Genomic DNA, 21239 nt, shown 5'->3' on the forward strand with positions numbered 1-21239 from the left:
TTGCATGTTGCGTATGATGTCTAGCTTGTATTGCTTCTAACTTTGTTGAATTGCATCTGCTTACTTTACACATAATGCCTGTGAATATGACACGTGTTCCTATTTCTAGAACATACATGTACATGATGTGCACATCTCCCCTACTCCACCATCACAGGTGCTTGCTCTAACTTGGAACTGTTATATGTGGTTGCGTTTTCCGTATGATGTCTAGTTTGTATTGCTTCTGATTATGTTGAATTGCATCTGCGTAGCTTACAACTTATACCTGCAACGATCACTTACCCATAAGACACATTTAACTTGGGACTGTGATGTAGGTTGCATCTTGCATTGTCTTCTAGCTTGTACTGCTTCTAATTTCTTGAAATGGAAGTTACGATGAGACACTTTTTACCTGATAGAGTGATATTGGTTGCATGTTCATATGGTGCCTAGCTTTCATTTCTTCTAATTTTGTTGAAATGCCTTCCGCTTACTGTTTTTAATACATATTCCATCCTCCTATCGTATGTGTGAATATGAAATGATGTCTTTTTTTGTATATATTCCATCCTCCTATCCTGCGCTTGCCTTACATCAAAGTAGTGTTCGTCTGTACCATGCATCAACCAGTTATGCAGAGCTAATTTTATTCATCTTCTTGTGGTTTTGACTTCATAAGGCAATATCAAGAAATAGGAAGGAAAAGAGTAAGTTAGGGGATGTTGGTGGTCCTCCGCACCGACGCAAACAAAGACTCTCTAGATTTGCCACTGCTACTGCTAATGAAGTTGAAGTCCCAAGTCTACATGATGAGTTCATCTCCCGTACTCCACCATCGCAGGTGCTTCCTCTAAGTTGACAGTGTGATAATTGGTTTCATGTTGCATATGTTGTCTAGCCTGTATTTCTTCTATTTTGATTAAATTGCACCTGCTGAGTTTATACGTTATACATGTGCATATGACATGGCGTTCTATGTCTAGAATACACTGCATCTATCTATCATACCATGTTCTTGCATCAAAGTACTGCTGTTTTGTATCCCGCATCAGTCACTCATGATTGGACGCTTTTAACATGGCAGTTTGATAGTGGTTGCATCTTGCATTGATTTCTACGTTGCACTGCTTCTAATTTTTCGAATTGCCACTTATGACAAGACACTTTTAACTTGGCAAAGTAATATTGGTTGCATCTTTCATATGGTGTTTAGCTTGCATTACTTCTATTTTCTTGAAAATCCTTCTGCTTAGTTTACACATCGTAGATGTGAATATGTCATGTCGTCCTGTTTTTCTTACATATTCCATCCTCATACGGTTGTCTTACATCAAATTATTGCTTGTCTGTATCATGCATCAATGAGTTCTGAAGAGCGATTTTATTCTTTTGTGTTGTGGGTACGGCTTGACATGGCAAAGTCAAAAAAGAGCAAGGAAAATAATATAGTAGGGAGTGGTGTTACTCATCGGGTGAAACGGAAAAGGATCTGCCGTCCAGATTCTGCTAGTACTTATAGTGCAGTAGAAGGTCCAAGTCCACCGGCTAAATCTACAAACACAGTATCACCTGCTCCACCAGCTGCAGCATCCGCTTCAACTGTACCAGCATCTCAACGAGTTACTCGTTTGTTTGCTCCGGAACTGGCCAGTTCCCAAGCTGCCTTCACACCTAACACTACTTCCAAAGCACTGCTACACAACAGGACTTGGCAAGATCAGATGAACCTCATGAGCATCAACACCAAGACGGTACCTGACCGAGTCAAGTTGCAGTTGCATGCTCCTTTATATGTACTCTCACAGTTTGATGTACACTAACACTTTCCATATTCGTTGTTGAACTAGCACCACGGCGCAAGCGGAAACAGACATCAGGGATAATGCTTGATAGATTAACAAAATCTAAAGGAGGAAGAATGGAGATCCATTTTGAGGCAGGTTTAAAAAGGCCACGTGATGCTACAGAGTCAGCCAAGTTAGTATCAGAGGTAGCCGTTGTCGTTAGGTGTCATGCACGTATCCTCCCAACATGGATCCAGTACAGGAATGAGAAAGACAATACCCAGTTTAACACCTTCCTTGACCATTTATCCGTAAGTAATGTTATTCATCGCAATTAGTAATATTGTCTTGCTATGTCCCATACTTTCTAGCTTCCTCCTAATAAGACTCACATTCTTTTTTCAATAGATGAGGTTCAAGTTGGATCCGAAAGATGATGCAACTAAACAAGCATGCACTCATGTTTTTCAGTCTGCTCTGCGACAGTATCGGTACCACCTTAGAAAATCTCACTTTGAAGGCAAGGCTAACAATGAAATCGCCCAAACATCTCCAGTGGAATATATTACAAATGAAGACTGGATAGCCATCGTTAAACACTGGTCTGATCCAAAGTATCAGGTAGGCTATATGTATTTGATCAGACCACATATTGAACTTGTATTTATGTATGTGCCTTACAAGTGTATCTTCTTTTAGGCTAACTGTTTGAAGAACAAGACCAACCGTTCTAAAGTGAAATTCCAACAGACAACAGGATCTCGTAGCTATATTGCACACTACGAGGCTCTTGTAAATAGCTGTTACTTCCTTCTTTTTTCTGTGCCATATTATCGTATCTATATTGACTTGTTCCAAATACAGAGGAAAGCCTGTGCGGACCAAAAAGAACCTGAACCGAATGCAGTGCAAATCTTCAAGGATTGCCACACCAGCAAGATGAAGGGCATGAGCACACCAGTTCAAGCCGCTGTTGTAAGTCCTTACTCCTCCTACCTTTGAACTGATTGGTACTGTGATATGTTCATTTAACTACTTGGTTTGCAGCCAATGTCAGTTACTCTGTTCACTTTTATACACAGTTGTCTTAACGTATCTTTTCACCTTACATGGTTTAAAAGAGATGAAGGATATTCTTTTGGTCTTGATCTGTAATCTAGTTGTTATGTTCACGTGCACACACAATGATAAAATAGCCTGTTTGTTTTATATCTGTTTGCCCATGATATGAATGATGTCATACTATTTCATCCTACTTTAAACCATGTCTCTTTATCCTTAGATGTCAATGAATGTGAGGAAATAGACAATACAATAGGCATGCTACATGGACATATGTTCCGAAAGTGATTTTATTATGTAGTTGGCACTACAATACATGCTAATGTATTACAGTAGTTCACCAAAATAAGTTATGTATAAACGTGTAACCTACTTTGTTTGTTTTTGTCTCATTAGTAACTTATCTGGTACACTAATCTACAAGTTCAAACTTTCAGGGAGCTATGGAACAAATGATTGAACAGCCACAACCACCTGAAGGTGACGAGGCTACCACAGGCACAATGTCACCTCTTGCTGTAGTGCGTCAGCATCTCTCCACTAACAGTGCAAAAAGCACCTTCCTGCGTAATTCTGGATTGGTTGTCAAGGTAACCTTGTCCAAATCGCCTACTGAACAAAATCTTCCTGCTAGACAGAGTGATATATCTGTGCTCCAGACACAAGTCCAATCCCTGATGGACGTCGTTTTGGAAACAAGAATAGTGGTTGACAAATGTCGTCAAGATATGAATGGTTTTGAAACCAGACTATCAGACATTCGCTTCGTTGTTCAAGAGCAATGTCGGAAAAAAGGTGAAGATCGTGCTGCTCCATCAGATTCTACAGCCTGAAACATTAGCACTCAGGTCAAATTATATGTGCTTCTATACATCTGATGGTGCTTTTATCTGCAAGGACTGTAAAATTTATGCCAACAGGCCTTTTGTTGTATGGTTGGAATTTATTTTGTTGTGATACAGCATTTATGATGCTGCCAAAGGCTGCAGTAATTACGACGCTATTTTTGTATAGTGTAGGTTTATCTTAGTAATGTATTCGGCCGAAAGCTTCGTAGGAGCCCAACATGCCAACATTCGTCGGGCCCATTCCAATTGGGCTAAAAACGATTATGGTCCGAAATTTGCATGTAGCCCACTAAAAATATCTGGGCCTAAATCAGCATAAGCTTTCATATTTTTCTGGTAGGCCTGTGCCCATAGTGGGCCTTTAACAGGCCTAAACATAATTTGGGCCCTCAGTAACAATAGGCCGTTTACAGGTGTAAATATCTCGAGCCAACATGGGCCTTTAATAGACCGAAAGTGAGACTGGGCCCTGATTGTGCCAAATAACCCACTGGTCTTAGCAGGCCGAAATGGTGGCCCATTTACGATGCGGATCTTTCACAGGCCGAAATTCGGACGGGCCGTAAATGCGCCGACCTAATACACGGGCCTTTAACAGGCCGGAAGTTCGGTCGGGCTAGATTATCGTCATTTTTATATGGGTCGTTAATGGGCCCGATGTGACGTTGGGCCACATATGGCCCATGGATTTCGTCCAACGTTAACAGGCCGAAAATCACAACAGGCCGAAAGTGGCCCAAATCTATAGTGGGCCTCTAACAGGCCGAATGTCAGACATGGCCGAATATGACCCAAATCCTTCATGGTCGTTTATGGGCCGAAAGTTTCAATGGCCTGTAAATGGGCCCAAATGAAGCAGGACCTTTAACAGGCCGGAAATACACCAGGTCGTAATTCGGCCCATATACTTAGCGGACTATTAACGGGCCAGAAGTGACCATGGGTCGCGATGATGACAAGTTTAGGACAGGCCGTTGACGGGCCGACTTGACACTAGCCGTACGGGCCTTAACTGAGAATGTTGGGCCTTTAGCTGGGCCGGCCCATTATGGTCCACAAAAATCTTGTGGGCCTTCACCTGGGCCGGCCCATTATGGCCCGCAAAAATCTTGTGGGCCTTTACCTGGGCCGGCCCATTATGGCCCGCAAAATCTTGTGGGCCTTTAGCTGGGCCAGCCCATTATGGTCTGCAAAATCTCGTGGGCCTTTAGCTGGGCCGACCCATTATGGTCCGCAAAATCTTGTGGGCCTTTAGTTGGGCCGGCCCATTTAAACTTTATGGGCCACTTTTGGGCCGGTCCACGTGTCAACATATCATAGGCGCATCTCGCCCATTGGATGAGTGACACCTGTGCCAACGCGGAGCTGGCACGTGTTTCCTCCAGCCAATGATGATTTTACACGTGGAAAATCCCCATTGGTCCGGGCTGTTAACGGGTTATCGGATCCAAAACCGGACCCGATAGCTTAACGGCGTTCCGTTATGGTGGATGCCACGTGTCGGTCACCCTTGACAAAAGCACTTCTGTGACGCGCGATTTATCGTCATGGAAGTGGACACTTTCGTGATGATAATTTTGGTAACGTCATGGAACACTTCTATGACAGCACAGGTATGACTATCTTGATTTTATCATAAAATTGTCATGGATGTACATGCATGACAGAAAACGTGACCTACTGTGACAAACACGTATCATCACGGAAGTGTATTTTTTTGTAGTGTCTTATCAAGGATTACGGCGTCCCTATCCGCTGTGGAGCGTAGGGTGGTTAATTCCTCAGCCGCAAGGGCCTCGGATAGTGCCTCGAGGGCTAGAGAGGCGGTCTTGTTTTCGGCGCGGAGTGTTATGTCCGGATCACTGGTTATAGTGATAACTCCGGTGGGCCCGGGTATTTTGAGCTTTATATACCCGTAATGGGGTATGGCTTGAAAGCGTGTGAATGCGTCTCGCCCCAACAGGGCGCGATACCCGCTGTTGAAAGGTGCCACATGGAAGAGTAACTCTTCGGACCTATAGTTCTCCAGCGTGCCGAATACCACGTCGAGTTTGATTTTCCTAGAGCATCTTGCTTCCCGACCGGGGATAATGCCTCGAAAGGTTGTGTTACTTTGTTCAATGCGACTCCTATCCATTTGCATTTTATTGACTGTGTCTTCATAGATGAGGTTCAGTTCGCCGCCGCCGTCCATGAGCACTTTAGTGAGCCGAAAACCGTCCACGATTGGGTTTAGGACCAAAGCGGCTGGTGCCCGGACTGATCGGGATCTTGGTTCGTCATCGGCATTGAAAGTTATCGCCGTATCGTTCCAAGGATTTATTGCTGCTACTTGGCAGACTTCGACGAGGTTGCAGAGCGCCCTTTTACGCCGATTATTTGAAGAAAGGGTCTCAAAGACCGTAAATACTTTGAGATCGTCGTCCTCTGAAGAGTACTTCTCTGAGGTAGTGTTGGTGAGGATAGCCTCGCCGCTCTTGGCCACTTGCCGGAGTATCCAACATGCTCAGAGGCTGTGGGTTGGTTCGATATTCGGCGTCATGTGTATTTGACATGGCCTGTCGAGCCATTCCTCAAGGACAGTTCTGTGCCCCATAAAGGGCTTGATTTTTTTGTCCACGGGATGATGATCGGGTGCCCCGCGAGGGTGCATCCTTTTTGCCCGTCCGGGAGATGGCTTAAAGGCCTGCGGTTCCCAGCGGGCTGTCTGAGTTTTCCAGGCGCTTTCCATTGTGCAGTACTTCTGTACTATGTGTGCCAAGTCTGCAAAGTGCAGTACGCGATGGTGGTTGAGGGCATTAAGGATTCCCTCATCCGTACAGTTGTTGCGAAATACTGAAATCGCGTCGTAGTCGCAGCAATCTTTGATCTTGTTTCGAACAAGGAGGAATCCGGCCCAGAAGTGATGGACTGTTTCCTGAGGCTGCTGCCGCACATACATTAGGTCGCACATACCCGGAGGACCGGAATTTCTTGGGGAGTATTGCTTGTGGTGGGTGGGCGGGGTTAAATCCGGACTCTGACCCAATGTGGAGTCCGGAGTTTGAAGAATTTCCGAGGTTACCAGCCCGGGCTCCGGAGTGTCCAGTGAGTTAACAGGCTCAACGCTCAATTCTATGTTCGGAGGACAGAGAGTGTCCCCCCGAAGGTGGGTATCCGGCTCTCCGAGCTCGGAAATCCAAACATAGTTTGTTCTCAACGTAGGAGAAGAGTTATTGTCACCTTGGTCCTCCACAACCGCTACCTGATGGGTGATCGGTGGAGATTTGATTTCTCTCTGATCGGGTTTAAGCCCAATCCGATCATAGTCCGATGCGACCCCCAGGGCGGCGATGCGATCTAGGAGTTCGTTCAAAGACGATAAATCTGCCGGATCCATTTTGTCGGAGTATTCGGGGCCGAACGGAGATGATTTTTGGTGACTTGGGGGGTTGCCTTCGGCTTAACGGCCGAACGGGCGCCCATGGTGAAGCTGCCAAGCCGGAGGGTTTGCCCTGAAACTAGGGCTCCTCCGGAAGTGATACTGTCCTTGATGACAAGGCGAGCCATCAATCCTTCTGTCGACGACACAGAGGAACTCTCAATGAAAGCACCAATGTCGGTGTCAAAACCGGCAGATCTCGAGTAGGGGGTCCCGAACTGTGCATCTGAGGATCGAAGGTAACAGGAGACAGGGACACGATGTTTACCCAGGTTCGGGCCCTCTTAATGGAGGTAATACCCTACTTCCTGCTTGATTGACTTTGATGAGTATAAGGGTTACAAGAGTCGATCTACCTCGAGATCGTAATGGCTAAACCCTAGATGTCTAGCCTGTATGATTATGATTGCCCCTACGGACTAAACCCTCCGGTTTATATAGACACCGGAGGGGGCTAGGGTTGTACAAGGTCGGTTTACAGAGGAAGGAAACTACACATCGGACGCCAAGCTTGCCATCCACGCAAAGGAGAGTCCCATCCGGACACGGGGGAAGGTCTTCGATCTTGTATCTTCACGGCCCATCAGTCCAGCCCATATCACATATCCCGGACGCCCGAGGACCCCCCAGTCCAGGAATCCCTCAGCGGCCACTTTATATCACGAAAGGGAGAAGAAGTCGTTTGCTTTTAGGCATTGTTGAATCATATTGAATGGAGTGCCAAAGTGGACACAACTTGTGACCGATTTCAAGGGCGACAAGAATGGCTCAAGCTTCCACCAATCAATTGGATTGGACGATGAAGAGGACGAATTGTTGTCGAGAATGGAAGAGCCACCGTGCCAAAGGATAACCAGCAAGTCATGGAAAACAAGTGGGAAGGCAAGGGCCTCCGTGACGCCTCGACTACAAAAATGTCCTCCACATGGACGGCCATTTTTTCAGCGAGGGAGAACAAGAAATATGAGAAGTACAAGCTCATGTTGGATGCCCAAAAGGAAAGGATGTATTGGGACCGAAAGAGGGCAGAGAAGAACTGAAAATTGAGAGGGAGAAGATCGAGTTGGCGAAGTAAGAGGCGGCGATCAAATGGGAGCTCGAGAAGGCCAAGACATTGAACTTGAGAAGGAGAGGTTGCAACTCGCACGGGAAGCGAAGGATGCAAGGATCATGTTGGCAGACCCCCTCTTGGATGAGCATGCAAAGAAGTGGTTTGCGGAGAAGAAGGAGATCAACGAGCGTAGGGAGTACGAGACGGCGAGGGCGATTGCTGCTGCTGCGGAGCATGCGGCAAAGATGCAGACGGAGCACGACACATGGATGGCGTCTGGCCAGTAAGCAAGGCATCTGTCACGCTCGGACATTTATTTCATTTTGGTATGTTCGGATTGTTAAACTATGATTGTCAATCCATCGGGGACAAAAGTGCCAATTTCACCGGGACACAGGGTCAATCCACAAACAATTCCGCCCATCATCTCCCGCAGAGCCATGCCGTGCCGGGGCCTCGTGCAGTCACGTTGCGTCCCTCACACACAGCACAGAATCATTGCTCCTCCCGACGCTGCTCGAACCCAGCAAGAACAACGACACATAGGATCCCCCGTTCCCCGAACCCAAAGTCCAACCACCTACTACAAATAAATCAACCTCGCTCCTGCCCACCTCGCCGTACTCGAACCCATCCATCGCGCCGCGCCCCACTCCCCCGGCCGCCCGGACCTCCTCGGCTCGGGCTCGCACCCCCCAGATGCGCATCATCCCCCGATGCGGCCCCGGCCCACTTAGCCCCCGGCTGCTGCGGCGGCGGCCATGAAGCGGCCGCTGCGGGGGCCCTTCGCGGCGCTCCTCCTCGTCGTGCTCTGCGGCGCGGCCTCCTTCCCCTCCGCGCTCCGCCGGGCGCTGGCCCCGCCGGCCCCCGCGCTCGCCCCGCCGCCGCCGCCGCTCGATCCCGCGCGCCTCAACGCCACGCTCCTCCGCCTCGCCGCCCTCGACGGCTCCGAGCCGTCCCTGCGCCGCGACGTCGACGACCTCCTCGAGGGCCGCCTCCCGGCCTCGGGGCGCGCCCGCGCCCGCGCCTGGCGCCGCGACAGGCTCCACCCGCTCCACCTCCGCCACCACCAGTTCCCCGTCCACCGCCGCGGCCACGCGGACCGCGACCACGCCGACTCCCTGCTCCACCCGCTCCCGCGCGAGGAGCTCCTCCTCGACCCCGCCCTCCGCCGCGCGCTCCGCTCCTGGCACCGCCTCCGCCGCTACGACCCCGCCGTGCTCCGCGACCTCCCCGCCGTGCTCGCCCTCCCCGCCCGCATCCCCTCCTGCGCCGTCGTCGGCAACAGCGGCATCCTCCTCCGCCACGCCCACGGCGCCCTCATCGACTCCCACCACGCCGTCTTCCGCCTCAACAACGCCCGCATCGTCGGCTACACCGCGCACGTCGGCGCCAAGACCAACCTCTCCTTCATCAACAGCAACATACTACACCTCTGCGCGCGCCGCCCCGGCTGCTTCTGCCACCCCTACGGCAGCGGCGTCCCCGTCCTCCTCTACATCTGCCAGGCCGCGCACTTCCTCGACGTCGCCGCCTGCAACGCATCCTCCCTCGCCACCCACGACGCACCCATCTCCGTCACCGACCCTCGCCTCGACGTCCTCTGCGCGCGCATCGTCAAGTACTACTCGCTCCGCCGCTTCGTCGCCGAGACGGGCCGCGCCGTCGAGGACTGGAACGGCGCGCACGACGCGGCGCTGTTCCACTACTCGTCCGGGATGCAGGCCATCATGGTCGCGGTGGGGGTGTGCGACAGGGTGAGCGTGTTCGGCTTCGGGAAGGTGGCAGACGCCAAGCACCACTACCACAGCAACCAGAAGAACGAGCTCGACCTCCACGACTACGAGGCGGAGTACGCCTTCTACCGCGACCTCGCCGAGCGCCCGCAGGTAGTCCCCTTCCTCAAGGACACTGGCTTGGCTGTCCCGCCCGTCGTGTTCTACCATTAGGCGCCAGCTTCCTAGGGTGCGGGCAACGTGCTCGACGTTATGCTTTTCTTTTTGGACCTGCTTGTTTGCTCAGTGTAAAATGTGCTCTGCGAGGTGGGTTAGTTATTTATTGTGATTAGATGATAGGTGAGTTGAGATAGAGAATTGGAGCTGCAAGTGTACATTAAGATTTAGGATCCTCCACTGGTATAACCGTATAGGAGAGGTTGCTTGTGTTTTTGGCTGCTTCACGACGACAGCTAGTGAAGTGTAATTTCAGACTGATTTGTCTTGATTATTTCTTCCGAATCAAATTTATACCTTATGTGAAGCCTTGCTGCCACTATGATTCAGCTGATATGTACTCCCTCTGTGAAGAAATATAAGACCGTTTAGATCACTACTTAGTGATCTAAACGGTCTTATATTTCTTTACGGAGTAGGTTGTTTCTCTTAGGTGACAGGCATGCCTCAGCCTTGCTGCTACTATGCTTCAGCTGATAAAATCTATACCTTATTTTACTGCTTGCTTATGTCTTCTTGGTATGTGATCCTTTTTACCTTATTTATCATCGAACTAGTAAGCTTAACAGGATAACAGTGTACATAATTACTTCTGTGAATGCGTTTTCTTTTCAAGAGTGGCACCACTTTGGTCCAACAAGATGAAAAATGGTTCGAATTTAGCTCGTGTGCTTAGTTTGTTGATGAGTTTGAACCATTGTCAGTCTGTTGACGAGTTTGAACCATTTCCATCTTGTTAGACCAAAGTATTCCCATGCGGTGCTATTTCCTCTTTTCTTTTTGGTACCAGGGTTTGCAGCTTGATTCCAATGGGAGATTGGGAGTCTTGCATTATAATTTCATAATTACTGGATGTTTTGCATTACACAAGTTCACAGTTTCTGTCAACGACTGCAGTTCACCTTTTGTATTGCTTTACATTTTATGTCTATGCTACGACTAGGATGTAGGAAAGGACGCTTGAATCTTGATACATGTCGCTGAGAAATATTACCATGGGATAGTACCATTCTCTTGTTCTGCCATTAACATCGAGTCTCCCAAGGTTAAGCAGATGGCCTCATAGCTGGCCATGTGCCGACAGCAATATTCTCTTCAGCTTATTTGAAATGAATCCACCATGTTCAGCGGCTCAGGACGCTCCCAGCTCCTTGGTCTGAAATTACCCGTAATGAAGAAGTTGCGGTGTATCGGGCCGTTGTTTAATCGGTGGATCGTTGTGTGCAAAGATCCATTTGATGATATTGTTCGGTCCACCATGTTACGCGTGCACCTGCATATTTAGTGAGCCTGGTACCTTTTTGTACTGCAATCTTTTTTATTGGTTCAAAGGACGCCCCCTACATGTTATTGAGTGTACTGGATCTTATCTTGAGCCAGTAAACTAATTGACAGCTTTGGGTGCCTTTTTGGCATTTCCCCTTGTCTTTTGATGTGCTTCTTTTTGTGAAAAGAAAATCTTATCATCAGCAGCATAGTGTGATCCTGATACTAGGACTGTACTATGGCACAAACTAAGTAGGTTTTCCACCTTACTAGGCATTATTGGTACTTGCAGAATTTGAGGGGTGGAGGAGCTCAGGTCCTCTGTTTCATTTGATCAGTAGACTGTACAGAAAAAATTCATAACCAACAGTATGGAGTTCGTCATTTGCTCGTAGAATTTCCCTTTTTTATTTTTAGAAATGGTCGTAGAATTTCCGTAGGCATCATGGTTGGCAAAGTTTGTCTCTGCACGCAAAGTTCTTATCTGGTACTACAAGTTTATGCCGCCTTATTTTCTCGAAGCAAAGTCTCTGTCATCTGAGGAGCTGTTGTTACTTGTTGGTCTGTTTCTGTTATTCTTTTTGTTTTTGCGAGGTGTCTGTTTCTTTCAGTTATTCATGACCATTGTGCTTATCAGGCTCCTTCATCCTCGTCTACCCTTTCCTAATTTGTTGCAATGGTGATCACACTTGATATTGTAGTTTTATTTACAACCTGAAGCATTACAAATTCGAGGAAGACTACGTCTCTGTCCACACATGTTTTCACTGTCAGTTTATCCATTGTCTTCTGAACCTGCGTGGTTTTGGACTAGTACTGGTGATTATCTGCCGAGTTGTATGCAGTTTGATCATCGTTGATAAGCAGTGACGTGGGACTAATGCCACTTGCAGCCTAGCATAATGAGTTACCCAATCATTTAACCAGAAAGCTGCGGCTCACTTGCCTGTCAATGAACTTTTGCGGCCTCAGCCTCAGCCGCTTAATTGCAGGAGCTTTTACCTGATATAAAGCGATTTGACAGACTATACTCATGTTTAGAGCCCGTACGTTGATACTCCCACCAGTTCTTGCCTGCCGGCTTTGTTGCGCATTCCTGCTCCTGCAGGTGGTGGTTCATTTCCCCTTCATTATCTCTTCTTCTGAAGTTGCTCGTTTTACTCTTCAGCCTGGTTAGAGCAACACCCTGCAAAACGCCCCGGCCCGCAAAATAACCGTCAAATTGCGGGTCGGGGCCGAAAAATCTGCACGAGCAGACCCCGCAAAACGCCCCGGCCCGCAAAAAATTTTGCGGGGCGCGGCAAATCTTCTCCCCCAACCTCTATCTTCACGGGCTGGGAGGCCGACCCGAGCTCAACCCCCATCTGGCGCGAGATTTGGCGGGAGGGACATTTCCACGCCCCCTTTCCCGCTTCCCGCACCCTCCGCCACCATTGCCCCCCCTCCGAAGCTCCGGCCGCTCCTCCCCGGCCGTCCCTCGCCGCCATGGACAACCCGATGCTACCCCCCGTCACCGTCGAGGTCGCGCACGCCCCTTTCCCTCGGGCGGATCTCGTCGCTGGCCATGTAGGCCTCGCCGGCGTCGCCCAAGCACACGCCACGCCTGCCCGCAAGCGGCAGGGCAACGTGCTTGTGCAAGGCGGGAATCCGGCTGCCCCCGCCGCGATGGCCCGCGCTCCGGGCGGCAATGCCGCTGTGCGATCCCGGCCGGCGGCGGAGAAGGTCGGCAAGGTCGCGGGCGCAAAGCGGAGGAAGGTTCCGACTTCAAGAAACAAATCTTCTTCAACCTCTCACTCCATCCCCCCGCAAGGAGGTGCTCCGGCGATGCCGTTCAACGGTGTCGCTCCCCCCGCGAGCGAGGTATTTGACGAAATGGCCGGAAGGTATATCTCTTCGGACTTTGGTGATTCTCTTTCATTTTCGCCATTGTTTATCGATAGCTCGTGACTTCTTATCATTCGGTACAGCGGTGGTTCGAACAATGCAACAACCGAGTTCGTGAACTTGTTGGATACGAACGCGGTTGACATTGATCAAGCCCCCTTCGAACCCTTCGACTACAATGAAACAAAGTGCGGCGTGGACGACCATGGTTGTGCGGACGACTTGGCTGAGATCGAAGTGGAAGCGTTTGAGAATTCACAAGCAAAAGTTGGGAAAAGCCAAAGATCGAAGAACTACACCATCTTAGAAGATCAAGCTTTGATCAAAGCATGGAGTGCGGTGTCTCTTGATGCATGCATGGGTACTAATCAAACCGCTAAGAGATATTGGCAAAGGATCGAAGATCAATACTTCCGCATTATGAAAAACTACCCCAACAAGACTACCCGCACATTTCGGTCGCTTCAAGGTCGTTGGGAGAACATCAAGCCTATGTGTAGCCGTTGGGCAGCTTGCTTGGAGCAAGTACGCAATGCACCTCCAAGTGGCACCGTGGAGTCCGACTATGTGAGTTTGCTTTGCCTTTGTTCAAGTTGTGCATCATCATTATGTATCATGAAAAATGATTGCAACATCTTGTTCGCATTGTGTAGGACAAGATTGCCCAACATAGATACAAAGACATGGAAGCTTCGGAAGGCAGATTCTTCAAATTAGAGCATTGTTGGGAGTTGCTCCAAAAGTGAGACAAGTGAAAGTTGATCGACAAAGAGTCCCCACCAAAGAGAGGCTCGCTTACAAACATGGATGAAGATGAAGATGATGATGGCCCAAGAAATTTGAACAAGCCCGATGGCGACAAGAAGACTAGAGAGAAGATAAAGAGAGAGTAAGAAGCATCGAGCTTGAGGGAGAAGATTGATGCCATGGTGCAATCAAACGAGTTAATGTTGTTGAAGTCGTTGGAGATCAAGAAAGAGTTGCCCGAAAAGAAGGCAAAAGAGAAGCAAGAAAAATGGCAAATGCTCAAAGAAGAGGGGCTGCGCAGAGCTGCCATTGAGGAGAGAAAAGTACGCGCCTCTGAAAACAAATCGCTGTCATTGTTGCTCGCCGAAGAGAACAAGATCATGTCAATGAACCGCAATGACATGGACGACGTCACCAAAGCATGACATGATATGGCAAGGAGAGACATCTTGAAGAGGAGAATGGTCGCCTCGGCCGGTCCGTCTGCCAGTTCCGGTGATGTTTTCTCTGCTCCATACGGTGGCAATGTGGATGATTTCGGTGCGGGAGTTGGAACAAGCGACGGAGGTGGCTACGGTGGCGCCGATGAACTTCAAGATGGACTCCATGGCGCCGAGTGAAGATTGACCCTCAAGATGATGCCGGACATGGGCGCATACCTTTGCATGCCTTTTTTGCGTAATGAACTTCGCTTTTATTCGCGCGCAAACTGTTTATGTCATTTGAATTTGAACTTGTTTGTGAAGCCTATGACAAATTTCAGATTTGCAGTTTTGCTGTTTGCGGGTCGTTGCGCTGTTGCCCGAGCAAAACCCGCATAGCCGACCCGTAAAAAAGTATATTCGCGCGGAATATGCTTTTTTACGGGTCCGTTTGAGGGGTCTGCATCTGTGCTAGCCCTCGCCGGCCCGCAAAAGCGGTTTTGCGCGAACTGCAAACGCGTTTTGCGGGCCGGCGTTTTGCGGGTCTGCTAGAGTTGCTCTTAGAGACACCCATGCCATGGCACGTACTTATAAAATAAGGTGGAACACAGTTTGGCTAAGTTATACGGTTAATTAATTCACCCTGATTATTTGGTTTATCAATTGCGGGCCATGGACAAAGGACACATCTACTGTTACATGCAAGGCGAATTGAGACAAGGTCTATAGACTAGACGAACTTAGTAAGCTAGAATACCAAGGTACTACCTCTCTCTCAGTTTATAGGGCGTGAGCGTACTCTTAGGTCGTCAATTTAACCAACCTAATATAAGTCATATATTATAAAAAATATACCAACATAAACTACAGAGTTTCTACTTTCAAAAGATATAATTTTTGTGTTATATAGTTCATATTAGGGTGATAAAATTGGCAACCTAGGTATGCGCGTAGGACTTGTAAACTGAAACGGAGGTAGTACATTCTGAAAATTCAATAAGTTTCAGCCATTATTGGACTTGAATTTTAGCTTTTGCAGGTATGGAGTAGCCATTATATTGGACCTAAATTTTGAACCAGGTAGATGGAGACCGGAGATCGTTGGAGGGAGGCATCGGACGGGATTGTGCATGAAATATGACGATTTAGGATAGCTCCCTTGCTTCTAGGTTTATATATTTGCATGGGCCCACTTGTCAGGGTTGGAACAAGCAAAACGTTGGAACCATCCCTTAAAAAGAAAACTCAAATACTTATAAGTTCTTTCAGATCACTCGGACATATTTATCTCAACTCATAATGGAGCAGTTGGTAGGATTGCGTCCAGGTTTTTTTTTTCGTCCCATCACTTTCGTCCAGTTTTTTTAGATTGAACTTTTTCGTCCCCTTCCCCCACCCCACCCACGCACACAGGCTAATAAAATACTCCACAAAAAATCTGAACGGATCAGAACTTTTCATACTGGCGCAAGTTATTTAGTAATATTTTTATGTGAAAGAATCAATCATGACCAATCTCTAAAATCAAATCTAAGTTATTAACCTTACCTTAAATCACCCAATCACATTAATTAGGAAACAAATAACCTCCGGGCGAAGCCCGCGTCGTGGCGGCAGCGGCGGGGTCTCCATCTCGCGCGCGCTCGCGGCCCGGCGGAGCATCCCTCGCTTCGGCTGGTGGCGGATCCCCTGCTCCGTCCGGCGGCGGATCCCCTGCTCCGGCTGCTGGTTGCCTCGCGCGGCGGCGGCCTCTCGCTGCTCCGGTGATGCTCCTCCTCCGGCCTGGCGGCGACTTCGCCGGCCGAGTCCTTCCCCCATCCGCTGTCACCGGCCGCTTCCTGGTGTAGCGTGGCCTCTCCCCAAGATCGACCTCCTGCAGTGCCACCCCCTGCCCCGACCTTCGGCTGCTGTTGACCCTCTCGACTGCTCCTCCCAGTGGCCCGGCCATGCCTCCTCCTATCGGCTGGTTGTGGATTCCGGGTTTCCCCTGCCCAGATCTGGCGATGGATGGTGGGGGATCGAGTGCCTGAAGCAAGGTTGGCGATGGCGGCTGTCCTAGGTGGTGGCGATTCCAGCGGCTCATGTTGAAGGGTCCATCTCTCCTTCCTGCGATGTTGGTTCAAGCAAGTGTTTTGGTTTCCTCGTCTTCGAATCCTGAGCTGGCGACATTTGGGATTGTCCAGTCAAAGACCAAGGCGAAATCCTTGCTCAGCTTGCTGTTGCTGGCAGCGGCGACACATGCGGGTGCCGTGTCCTTCTTGAAGGCGCTGCCATGGTCTTTTGTCTGTGTTCCACTTCGCGCACCGGGGGAAACCCCTAGTCTGGTTCACCAGATTGGACAGCGGCGGCGTCCCGATGTCGTATCCTTCATGAAGGCGCGATCTTGGTTGCTCGTGGTGTCTCCGGTGTTGGAATTGAAGATGGTGGACGCCAAGCTTGGTTTTGGGCTGCTTCTCAGGGCATGGGCATCCGGGGCGCAATGTACGACATCGTCGGTGCCTCATCCATGGCTTCTTCCTCCTGCCCAGCCGAATCCTGCTTCCCACTTGTCAACTCCTCTAGGCGCTTAAGGTGGGGGTACGTTGATTTGGTCTGTCCTGGAGTGGTGGTCGTGCGACGGTGATGCCTTGCGATGGTTGTGACGTGGTCTAGGTGCTCTGGGTCTCGTCTCCTCGCCTTCCTTGGCTGGAGTTTGAGCTAGGCGAGTGTATGCTGTGTTGTATTCTTTCCCACTTCCCCCTCTCTTATCTATGTTACTCTTGTTCTCTCCTACCTATCAATGAAATGATACGCAAGCTTTGCGTATTCGCGAAAAAGGAAACAAATAACAAATTTAAAAAAAATTAATGTGTAAACCATAGCAAAAAAATCTCATTATTAGAACATTTTATGTATCTACTTAATTTGTAATGGAATATTATCTCATTATTAAAGCATCTATGTACCTACTTAATTTGATTATCCAATGGCAGCAACAAGAAAAAAGCGGACGGCTCATCTCACTTATGTCGTCCTGCCCAACCGCTCGAATAGTCCGAGCGCCGCCGCCACCATGTAGCCTCGTAATCTGCAGGCTTAAGACAGAGCATGGGATGGACTCACACTATTATGTATAGTTTGCTTCTACACCACCCACCATGCTTTTTCTTTTGAAGCCCAGAACCGTAGAACAATTGTTTTATGGTATTTTCATACAGTAAATAAATAAAGTACATATGTACAAATGAAGCAAAATACAAGAAAGGTTTATCCAATACCAGCCCTAGGTAACATAGAAATTGGAGTAAGAGATGATAATAAAGTTGGTACTGTGGACAAAGAATGAATGACTGATGCTGCGGATGTCGTTATATACGTAACGTAGTGTCCTCGCCATAGTTTAGAAGCCCTGATGTAGGATGTACTGCTTTCTGTTTCTTTGTAGAAGACTTGCAGTCACCACGTGGTAAAAGCAATCTCAAACAGAAAAAAAAAAGGTAGAAGACTTGCAGTCTTGTATGCAGAAACTCAGAAACTTTAATAAGCAGGCATAGTTGGCTGGGGTAGAGTTCCCCTTGAGCTGATTTTGGATCTGGTTATCTTATCAATTTCAGATGAAATGAAATTGGGGGGCTGATGCTCCTTTTATCGAAATTATTTAAAAAAACAAAAAAACAAATCGGTGCTGGTGCGACAAGTCCAACGTGCGCCTCTTCTTGGGCGTTCCATGTGATCTTTAAAACAATTGCTTTCTTGTCCTAGTGAAGCGTAAGGGGGAGATGGGCGTGCTTTCTTTTGCGGCAACGTTGGCTAAGGTGCCTGTTGTTTCACCTTTAGTAAGGCCACATTGCTAGTTTATTCAGAGTTATTACTACTTCCTGACCCAATAAGTAATACTTGCAGGGTTTATTCTTTGACATGTAACGAGAAAAGTGTAAGTGGAGCCGTTTTGTTAGCCGTCGTGTTACATTGTTGCTACACAAGAGTTATATTCAGCTAGGGCTTGAACATGGGTGGCCTCCTCACTTTGGTAGCCTGCTCGAAAGAATAGGCCATCTCGATCAACCTCGGCTCATACCCCTGCAGCCCCCCGAAGCATATCCCGAAGGGGAACCCCTTCTCGTCGTACCCCGCCGGCACAACGATGCCAGGGTGGCCGTTGATGGCGAGAAGGCTAGAAATATCGCTGTTAGGCGCCACGACCGCGTCCAATTGGCGCTCCATCATTAGCTTCTCTAGCCCATTCGCGTTCAGCTCCTTCAGGCGGCGGATCGCGCCTCTCTCTACAGGCCCAATGCCGTTTGTGCTTTGGGCAGCGATAAGATCAGGCTGCCCGAAATCTTTTAGCCTCTCCTGCACCAACATGTAAATAAATTTTGTAAGAGTCTACATAAAGAATAAGTTCCATTAACTGCCGTGTCGATTCTACCTATGTTTCAGGTGTTTTATTGCCTCATGATCTATGCAGCAGGAATCTATAAGAAAAATTGAGAATTTCTTTTGACAGACCTAGATCTATATTGTTTGAATAACAAGAAGTGAACCACCTGCCATTGGACATTTGGACACAACCAGGGCAAATCATCTGACCCATGGTAAAGTGTGGCAAATAATCTAATCCCCCGAAATATGGATTCAGTTGGTTTTTTTGGTGCACTTACCTCCACAGGATGCTTGTTGTTGAAAGCTATGATGTCTGCTAGCGAATGGACCGGGGAGTAGACCAAGTCTGCCAAATACGCGTTTATGCTCAGTTTGAACTCTGCCTGCATCGCAATCCCCTCCTTGGAATAAATCTCAACGAATAGAGCGGTCAAATTGGCAGCGACGTCCAGCTTCTCGATCACCACTGCTCCAAGTTTCCTTTTGAAAAATAAAATCAAGAATCAACTCATATATTTATAGTATTCAAATTGTTAGCTGCCTGTCATATTCATCCATGGACAGTGAGATGTAAACTGTCACTACGAACCTCATTGTGGCGAGGTGCTGCTTGTACGTATTCAACTGCGTCTGGTCATATCCTTGGAAGAAGCCATTGGGGACGCCGATCCTCTTGCCTTTTAGCCCGTTTTTCTTTAGGAACTGCGTGTACCCGCCGTGCGGGATGTACTTGGATGCCGCTCCGGTGGCCGCGGCGTCTTGCGCGTCGTAGCCGACGATGGCATCCAGCACGTGCACCGCGTCCGACACCGTCCGGCACATCGGTCTGCATTTTATTTCCATCGAGCGGCACCAAGATTTTCAGGTTAAATGAATATGAAACAACAGCAAGAAGAAGAAGGAAGGGTTACCCGACGGTGTCCTGCAACGGGGTGATGGGGACGACGCCGGCCCGGCTGGTCAACCCCAACGTCGGCTTGATGCCGACAACCGAGTTGAACGACGACGGGCAAAGTATGGAGCCGTCGGTCTCGGTGCCGAGCGTCACGGCCGCCATGTTCGCCGCCACGGCCACGCCGGACCCGGCGCTCGACCCGCACGGGGTAGACGACAGCACGTACGGGTTCCGCGCCTGGCCGCCGCGGGCGCTCCACCCGGCTTCGACTGGGCGGAAATTGGCCCACTCGGACAGGCTGGCCTTGCCGAGCACCACGGCGCCCGCACGCCGGAGCCGAGCCGCCACGCCGGCGTCACGCTTCACCACAGAGCCGAGGAGAGCCAGCGACCCCGCCGTGGTGTTGAGCGCGTCACGGGTCGCGATGTTGTCCTTGAGCAGGACGGGGACGCCGCGCAGCGAGCCGGTGGCCGTGCCGCGGCGGCGCTCGGCGTCGGCATGCTTGGCCTGCCGGAGCGCGTCCGGGTTCACCTCGATGACGGCGTGCAGCAGCGGGTTGAGGCGGCCGATCTGATCCAGGTAGAACCGGACGAGCGCCGTGGAGGTCAGAGTCCCGTTGCTGAACCCTAGCTGGATGGCTTCGACGGTGGCCTCGTGGAACTCGAAGCTGTGCGCGGCACCGGCGCCGGCCACGAGAGCCAGGACGGCAGCGACAGCTTGCAGCTGCAGCGACGCCATGATGTTAGTTTAGCTTAGCTAAACGGTGGCGGTGACAGTGGCACCGGGGTTGGTGTGGCTTGACTTGTCTGCTCTTTGCTCTCTACTGTTTGGTCTCTTGCACGCCCGTGCTCGTGTACTTTCATGGCAGTGGCCTTTAGCCTTTTCAGATGCCTCATGATTGTGTCTAATTTACCACTCACTTTTTTTTCTCTCGCTGTCTAGGAGCATCTACAACCACGAGTTGGCGAATCTAGAAATAAATAGAGGGGGGGCTGGGCTGCCAGTGTCATGCAAATATGCGTTGGACTGGGCTGGAAGTGGTTGGGCTGGGCCTTGACATTAGTACTAAAAACTATATTTTACAGTTTTGGAGAGGGGGCTTGAGCCTGTTAAAGCTCCCTAGTAAGTAGGAAAGAGTAGGTTGTCTGTTTGTTTGACCTTTGTATTGAGTCCTCCTATTGGATGCCCATTGGCATCAAATAGTCCAGCTCACGCCTGCAAGTGAGCGGAAAATGGCTCGGCCCACTCTAGCGAGCTCACTTGAGCGGGGGTTTTTCATATATTTTTTTCCATCCCCTAAAAAAATATTTTTCCCCGAAAAACTGCTTGCTGGGTTCTTTTCTCTTTGATTTTTTCCTCATCATTTTTTCTGAAAATATGTTTGATGTGTGTTTAAGAAAAATTTAGTGTGTGTTAAGAAAATGTTCAGTGTATATTAAAAATAGCTCACCATACATTTAAAAGAATTTTAGTTTGTAGTTTAAAAATATTCATTGTATGGTAAAAAAAAGTTCCTTGTTATAAAAATATTAAAAAATTATAAAAATGTTCCGTGAGTAC

At 49.0% G+C, this 21239-nt stretch overlaps 2 protein-coding genes across 2 annotated transcripts; one reads left to right on the forward strand and one right to left on the reverse strand.

The window, feature by feature from the left end:
- The first annotated feature begins 8606 nt into the window (after positions 1-8606).
- Positions 8607-10410, forward strand: LOC109734606 (sialyltransferase-like protein 1). The gene has a single exon (XM_020293810.4). The coding sequence runs from the start codon at positions 8913-8915 to the stop codon at positions 10098-10100; it is 1188 nt and encodes a 395-aa protein (XP_020149399.1). The 5' UTR covers positions 8607-8912; the 3' UTR covers positions 10101-10410.
- Positions 10411-18288: 7878 nt separating this feature from the next.
- Positions 18289-20564, reverse strand: LOC109734607 (probable amidase At4g34880). The gene is made up of 4 exons (XM_020293811.3): positions 19696-20564; positions 19374-19610; positions 19063-19264; positions 18289-18754 (listed from the first exon to the last, which is right to left on the reverse strand). The coding sequence occupies exons 1-4, from the start codon at positions 20415-20417 to the stop codon at positions 18398-18400; spliced, it is 1518 nt and encodes a 505-aa protein (XP_020149400.1). The 5' UTR covers positions 20418-20564; the 3' UTR covers positions 18289-18397.
- Between the last annotated feature and the right edge of the window lie 675 nt (positions 20565-21239).

This window comes from Aegilops tauschii, chromosome 3 (genome assembly GCF_002575655.3).
Source record: "Aegilops tauschii subsp. strangulata cultivar AL8/78 chromosome 3, Aet v6.0, whole genome shotgun sequence".
In the NCBI taxonomy this organism is placed as follows: Eukaryota; Viridiplantae; Streptophyta; class Magnoliopsida; order Poales; family Poaceae; genus Aegilops; species Aegilops tauschii.